The 8,244-nt window shown below is 33.4% G+C and overlaps 1 protein-coding gene across 2 annotated transcripts; it reads right to left on the minus strand.

Moving 5' to 3' along the window:
* Window positions 1–930: 930 nt before the first annotated feature.
* On the minus strand, window positions 931–6,717 carry LOC148615798 (uncharacterized). Of its 2 annotated transcripts, none has more exons than XM_088582382.1 (4): window positions 6,528–6,717; window positions 4,176–4,313; window positions 3,285–3,493; window positions 931–3,019 (listed from the first exon to the last, which is right to left on the minus strand). In XM_088582382.1, the coding sequence occupies exons 1-4, from the start codon at window positions 6,678–6,680 to the stop codon at window positions 982–984; spliced, it is 2,538 nt and encodes an 845-aa protein (XP_088438508.1). In that variant the 5' UTR covers window positions 6,681–6,717; the 3' UTR covers window positions 931–981. The 2 variants fall into 2 exon arrangements, with proteins under 2 accessions (XP_088438508.1, XP_088438509.1); XM_088582383.1 differs by lacking the exon at window positions 6,528–6,717 and adding an exon at window positions 6,343–6,479.
* Between the last annotated feature and the right edge of the window lie 1,527 nt (window positions 6,718–8,244).

Below are 8,244 nucleotides of genomic sequence, written 5' to 3' on the forward strand. Positions count from 1 at the left end.
AAAAGGCATTAAACACTTAACAAATATTACTTTTTCATTTTGGGGTAATTTTGTTGTTGATAAGTCAAGGGAAGCACAGAATGTTTTTGCTAGTATGGATTTTCTTATTGGCATAAATTACTTCAAAACACTCCGTTTTAATTATGACGACTTTGACAGTACATATGATTCGCTTTTGGACAAATCAAAATTACCATCTCTGAAAACAAGAAGGATGCGCACAATTGCCTTGAAGACCTTCAAAATAATTAATAAAATGAGCCCTTGTTTTATACAAGATTTAGTCGAAACAAGAAATAATTTTTATAATTTCAGGTATGTAAAAAAAGCAGTGGTACCCCAGCCCAGAACTACAGCATACGGTAAAAAGTCTTTCAGGTACGAGGCACGAACTACCAAATTCGGCCAGAGAGACCACATCTTTTGACCAAAACTATATTAATAGCTGGTGCGGTGATCAAAAAAGTTTTTGTAGTTGATGCAAGTTTCATGGTGGTCTGCCTCCTGCCTGAGAAACTTAAACCTGTTTCATTTTGCTCTGCTGTCTGTCCCTTTATTTTAAACTCCACAGTTTTAGTTGCCCATGCTTATTTTATATTTTAGTTGTCCTCTTTGTTTTATTATGTTTTGTTTCTAATATATTATGCTTTATTTTCTGGTGTTACAGTGATTACCGATCAGCGAGGCATAGCCACCTGCTCACTGGCATTGTAAGATTAGAAAACTTTTGTTTTCACTCCTTTAGTTTGTGCATGCATGTTTTTTTATTTATTTGTAGTCGGTTAAAGAGCACTTCAGTGCTCGTGTTATTTTATTTGTACATATATGCCGACTTTAAATAAAATTTACTTTACTTCCATGTATAAGAGAAAAATTTCACAATAATCAGATCAGGGAGAGTAACAATACACAACTGATGCACAACTAATATTGTTCTTTGGAGTATTTATAAACAAATTGAAAACTGAACAATAAGAAAAATTAACGATCAAGTTCTGCAAGAAGATCATTTAGTTCTTTCCATGTGGTCTGAGTATGTGAATCAGTTAGGTCAATATCAACTGTCGACCTCTGACCTGTAGTCTGTGTTTCTGAATTAGTCAACTCTTGTGTTCCCATTCTTGATGTCTGAGTCTGAATATTAGTAGTATCTAATATTGTTTGTGTGTGGATGTTTGAATTGGAAAAAGAACTAGTGGCAAACTCCGCATTTATCCCAACATCAGCTTTAAAAATTTCTTCATCAGCATTGTTTCCTGCATCAACAGATGGTACTTTGGATGACCTTGAAGCTATTGAGTTATCAGAATAAGGATTTTCAGTGACAGGTATCATTTCAAGAACTTCGGAAACCAGGAACTCCATCTGCTCACCTCGAAAATCATTTTTTTTCCTACTTATTCTGTCTGAAAATGGATTAGGTATTTCTGTCTCAGTGCCAGCACTACAACAAGAATTATTAGACAAGTCTTTATCCATGTTAAAGTGAACTTCCTTGGATATTTGTGAACCTTCATTCACTGATGTCTGAGTGCCAAAATTGATTGGTAATGAAGAGTTATTTATCTCGGCTGTTTGTGTTTCTATGTGAATTAGAGATAATGGGGCATCTTGAAATAATCCCAAATCCAATGTTTGAGTACCAGATGACAGTAACTCAATAAATTCTTGGTGTTCATCATATGTTTGAGTTTCTATATTTGTAGATTCCATAGGAGCACAGTCAAATGATGAGTTGGCCAAAGTCTGAGTGTCAACTGATGAATACCTATCCCTTGTTTGAGTCTCCACATTACTAAAGGATGATTCAAGATCAACCTGACCAGCCGTCTGTGTTTGTATACTAGATACTATTGACTCCAAGGAATCTATATCTAAATCTACAGTTTGTGTTTCCATGTGTATAGCCTCAATCTGTGGCTCAGGAGAATTGGCCAAAAAATCAAAGTCCACTGTTTGTACATTTGAGTCACTAAATAGAGGAGTATTGCCAACACATTTATTGCTCAGTTTATTTTCAGTGTTTATTCCTACTGAATTTGTGCCCATGAATATACCATTGTTCATATTACTCTGAGACAAAAGGAAATCTTGGTAATCTCTAGAATAGGTCTGAACACCAACAGTTTGAACAAAATCAAAACTACTGATTGAAGCAGACATAGAAATTCCAGCATTATTGCTGGTTGTCAATTTCTCTCCACTACTGGATACAGAGGTTTGTATTGCTTGGTTTTCGGCTGTAGTGGTCTCTGTGGTATTGGAAGTTCCTATTAGGAAACTTCTAGGATTATAACTTGCTTGAAGTTCATAAGCATCAAAATTATTTGAGGAGCTGAGTAAACATTCATCCTTTGGTGTTTTTTCTTTGACCTTAGTGTTTCCTGAGTGCCTTTTTCTACTTTTCCCTTGTGCACTGTGTTTTACATAGAGCTTCTTTTTCCTCCTGCAATCTTGTTGATGAGATTGTCTGTCAGTCACAATTTCTCCAAATTTAGACTTAGGTGTAACTTGAGTCTGCATATCCACTTTGCCATTGTAATCAGAAGTTACTTGTGTCCCTATAGATGTATATTCTACAGGTATATCAGCACTAGCCATGGCTTCTGTGAGAATACAATGCCTATCAGCTGAGGTCTGGGTTTCCGCTATTGTTTTTGACATGTTCAAAGGAGGCAAAGAAATTTCTGTTTGCATTTCTGATGATAGTGTATCTGTAGTTTGTTTTTTATTTCGATTTTTCTCTGCTGTGACATCTAGAGGTAGATAATCATGATCTAACAAGTGGTTTGAACTGAAACAACTGTCAACTGGTTTTCTGTTCTGAGATGGTTTTGGTTGAATAGGAACTGTTTTTATCTGGTTTTGTATGAGCTTCATAGAACTGTCAGAAACAGGTAAAAGTATAACTGGTATTTTAAAGCAACTTGAAGGACATGTGGACACTGAAGAAAAAGTCTCATTAACGCTTGTTTTTGCAAGTGTTTTTTCTTTTGGCCTCTTTTTTCCTGTCTTTCTCCTGAAATAAAACAATAATTTCTGTAATCTACAGTATTAATGCGGCACAAACAGTATTAATGCGGCACAAAAGATTTTAGACAGACAAAAAATCTAGTGGATAATAAATAACCAAATAGTCTCATACATTTCAATGCATATGTTAATCAAATTAATAATCAAGTCTCATACTGCATGTATAATAACTGTTACAAACACACTATCTATGTCACTAGACTAATGTTTTACCCATCTTGACATTAATACTACAAAAATAAAATTATTACTGTTTATCATATTCCCGTGGAACAGGATGCTGTGTTCGTAGACAATGCAAGACTAAAGCTTCTGCTGACAAATAAGTACACTGGCAAGTTGGACATGAGTATTTTACACCACAATGTCCTTCATGTCTTCTTTTATCCTTCTCCATACCAAAGCCATTTCCACATTTATTGCATTTGAACTTCTTCTCAGCATGTACTTTTAAGAAATGCTACAACAGATAAAATAATTTTAAAATGAACATGTATTATTCATAAAAAGACACACAAAATAAACTCAATACTTAGTTATGTATTAAACATCACTAACTTCACTTTGAATTTTTCCTTACATGTAGATAGTAATGGTAATATAGGAATCAATGGTATTTTGGTTTTGATAGTGACTTTATTACAGACAGTCTGTATAATAATTTATTATTACGGTTCATTTCAGGTGAGCCCTAATATCAACTGTGATGATGTGACTATCTAAAACAAAATGTCATTTATTCCTTTTTAACAGTAATTTGTGAAGAATAAAAAAAAATAACGCTTGTTATCTGAAATATGTTTAAAATAGTACCCAAAGTTATTTATTAAATGCAGACTATTTTATCAAATGACAATTGACCATGATTTGTGACGCACTCCAGTAAAAATTTAGCATGTGAATCAGCTGATGAAGCGATGGGGATGGTTGGCATATCACAAAATTATTTTTTTAACATCTTTTGTGCATTATCATGAAAGATTTTTATAATTCTTTAATGGTGAGTTGTTTATGATTTTGCTAATTCTACTGAAGATAAAGTCACTTCTGTGTGACGAGAAAGAATACCATACTTGTCCAAAGGGTGATAAACATGGTATCTATCAGCAGACAATTTAATACAAAATCCTTTACCAACCAACCTGCTTCAATCCAGCCATATTTTTAAAATGTCTTTCTGAATTAATGTTGTAGATACAGTTTGAGGATGGACAGTGATATTCTTTGTACACATCTACTGACATCTTAACTCTCTTCAACAATGCAGCATCACCATCAGTCTGAAATATAAATTTTTATTTCATAACTACTGTCAAAGTACCATTTTTCATAGTTTTTGTGGGTAGGCCAAACCATGTTATTTGGTTCCCAAGGCAACAGAGATTTCTATTGTGTAAAGTGATGTGCACTGGAAACCTCAAAACCACAAATTCAAGAATCCACAAACTTGTTTCTTCCCTTATCCACAAAAATTGGTATGCATGAATTAAAGTACTGTCACAGTATATGAAGTATACTCCAGTATAAAACAGTTTTCAATCATTAAATTTAGTAGATAAATAAACTGAGAGGTGTAATGCTAAATTGCTTATGAGTATATGATTTACTCAGCATTAATTGTACGCCATGTATGATTTACCAATAAATGACATACAAGTAAATTGCTTACCAGTATACGACTTACAAATGAATGACATACTCAGTATGTGACTAAACTGTATACCCATCATGCTAGAATACAGTTGTAAGTATATCTGATGTAACCCTGTGTCAAAAAATATCTCGGCTTGGTTCCTATGTCTATTGAGTTTGGATTCATACACCATGTACACTGAAGATTTATTCAAACGAATTAAAAGATGATGGGGTATTTTGTTTTTGATATTGTGTGCATGTTTTATGTACAATGTGTAAAATAAATAAACTATGAAGTTTTGTACAAGTTCAGACAACAGAATATGTCTCCAACTGAAAATGAAGGTGAACAGTTCATGTACTTAAAACTTGGATTTGGAGTGGAAAGGCTGTAGAACATGTATATAACTTCAATTTATTAATGACCATAAATGATGGACAGTTACAAAATACAGTTTAAAAGTTCCTATACTTTCTCCACAAATTTGGATAATCATAGTTTTACTTATGACTTATGGCATGATAGTAATCTCCAGAAGCCAATACATGATTTGTACTATCTAATAAATCTTTTAATAAATTCCTAAGTATATTAAACAACCGTGTTCTTTTAAAAGATGGAACCATCTGAATATTTTTAGTGTGAAGCTATAAAGTAGATACTTGTTATATCCTTTCCACTTTAGCAGGAGACTCTCACAGAATCAATAAAAAATTTAGAATCTCCCAAATAAAAATGCAAGATTTGTGGGAGGTTTTTGGTTGAAATTATGATGTTTTCTGTATAAAATAGTTGATTTTTTACCCCCCAAAAATGCTTTTGAGCAAAACTCTCCCACATGATACTACATGTAAGTTCCAGGGAATACTGTAACTGTTCCAAGTTGAACCGTCATGTAAAAGCCAGATTTGGATTCTTCAACATATACATACTGGTCATAGAATAGATCTCACCTTTTTCAAGACAGAAGCAATTCTCACCAAACTGCACACCAAAATTTTATTTCTCAGTAAAAAATCATTGTATGATTTTTGAGAGCAATATACCAGCACTCTATTTAAAGTTTTTTTCTTAAATTTTAGGCATGAACTTATTTCACATGGAATGGCAGAAAATCGGTTGGGGACAACTTCTTGCAGTGAGAACTACTCCTAGACTAGTCTGACCAGTGCAGAAACAGAAATTACAATACGAATAATTTAATTTTCATGCTTTAACTAAGTATAATGAACTGGCCCAGTCACAGAACTTGATGAACAGTGAGATATTATTCATTTTCTCAATAATGACCCATTTGAGCTATTATAGGAGAGTTCGCCAATCTCATTAGTGATATTCACTAATCTGCATATCATTTAATGTCAAATTGGTTGGCAAATAAACAACGAAATAAACAATTAACAATTTCATGATTAGAATCCCAATTTTCAAAACTTTGTAGCTTTGTAATCTTACATCCAATTCTGGTTCTGCAAAATTTTTCATTTAGATAAAATAATTCATATTTTGTAAGAGAAATTTTTACTCTTATACTTGAGAAATAAATTTGAAATGATATTAATATGTAATTATTTATGCTCAAACAGTCTAATTACTGAATATTTATTCTAAAATTCCATTCATAAAAGGAGTATTATTGACAGTATTGGGAACCAAATGAATTTTTCGATTACCTTTAAAAAAAAAAACGAAAAAGTTATGATGATTTAAAGTTGATGCCTCATACCACTCAATGGATTTTTTTGCCAACCAAATCCAAATCACAGGTAAGTGATGACAACACGAAGAACTCTCATATAATGTGTGGGCAGAAAGGGGTAAGGGTCATTTCGAAATTATAACTAAACATTTTTTGTACCTCAGTGATCCCGTGGCTACGAGACAGATGCATGCGAAGACAACCGCTGGAAAATAAAATTTTACTACAATCTGACACAGGACATCTAACTTCAGTTTTACAGTCTTTAAAAGACGACTCGGGTGGACATATTTTCAGAATCTGTTTTTTCATGTTTGTTTGTGATCATGAGTTACTTATCCTTAATGAAAAATACTAACATCCTCGTCAAATCGGACATAATTTCCGGTATAGTCTAAAATTTGTAGGTTACAGACCACCAATTCAACCAATGAGCATTCGGAACGTACGCAAAAATAGTCCTACGCAGAAATTACCCCTGTTCCTCATAGTGCTGTGAAAAAAGTTCTCATCTTATTTTAAAAATTTAAACAGTTTCTGAAAGGAAAAACATTTCTGTACATTTTATAGGTGCATTTTGCTTCTTGTGATGTGAAGCCTAATCTCCATAATGATTTTTAAATATACCCCTATCTTGTGAAAACACTGGGATTTCCCATGCTATTTATAGACCCTTCACTTCCGGTGACCAGTACTGCACTGCAAGTCTGCTAACTCCACATGCCATTCTGAGGATTGTGAGCTGACATATGTAGAATCATGCTGATATATAGTCATCTGCAGGTTAAAGTTAAGGTAAAGTCCAGAGAAGCCATTGAATATTGTGAAATTAGCATAGAAGCCTATGGGAAGTGGAATTAGTGGTTTTTAGCCTGTAACCCGTATCCATACCCGTACCAATTTCCCCGTACCCAAATACTATATTGTCAATTTTTCATTATTATTTGATATTTCCAGCTAAAATTTGGTACAAATTTACAAAATGACATAATGGTTAGACTAGAATTAAAGATTCTCAAAATGTTTTTTTTTTTTCGAAAAAATTGACTTTATTCGATTTTCTGTTTTCAAAAGGTCTAAAATGTGTAACCCAATATTCCCGTGCCATAAAAATCAAAGTCCTGTATTTTTGTTATCTGTTCTAATTTAATGCATATTTGACATTAGAACATCATTATATTATCAAAATTTAATTGACAATCAATTAAAATCACACCAGACTCTGTTTATGAGACTTTGATTTTCATTCTGGATAAGATCGTATCCATTCTTTGCTAGTACGGGGATTTACGCTAGGTACGGTGTGGAATTCAAACTCAATCACTTCTTTTTTAAAACAAAATCAAATCTTTAAAAACTTTATCCGAAGTCTTTAGGTGAAATTTTAACATCTTAATGGTTTTAGAGAGAGTAATCAAGGGAACCAAGGTTATAGCGGTAATCAAAAGAATGTAATCCATGGACAAAGACCAGACATGGAAAACAGACATACACAACAAAGAACATAAAGTAACTAAAATCATACGTACAAAGTAACAAAAGTAAATGAGCAACTCAGACTCCACTATAAACTGGGAGCATGGACCAGGTGCACCGGTAGGGTAAGCGTCCTCTGCTTTTCTAGAAACACCCGCCGAGTTGCTCATAAAAAGTCAAGTCCGGGGTAAACAAACGAGGAAAGGAAAACTATGACCCGTTGAATAAATCAGTTTTCATGGTGCTGATGGATATACCATAACGATCCACGAGTTCATGATGACGACCATAAAACTTCTGTAGTAATGACTTCAATCTTGTAGCAAAAGAAAAACGTAAAGTCGGACAGGTAAGTGAGAAATAGTCAATAAATAGTTAGGTACGACAACTTCCGGTTACA

The sequence above is a fragment of the Perna viridis genome, chromosome 5 (genome assembly GCF_037379345.1).
Source record: "Perna viridis isolate PV_CMFRI_1.1 ecotype Kerala chromosome 5, ASM3737934v1, whole genome shotgun sequence".
Taxonomy (NCBI): Eukaryota; Metazoa; Mollusca; class Bivalvia; order Mytilida; family Mytilidae; genus Perna; species Perna viridis.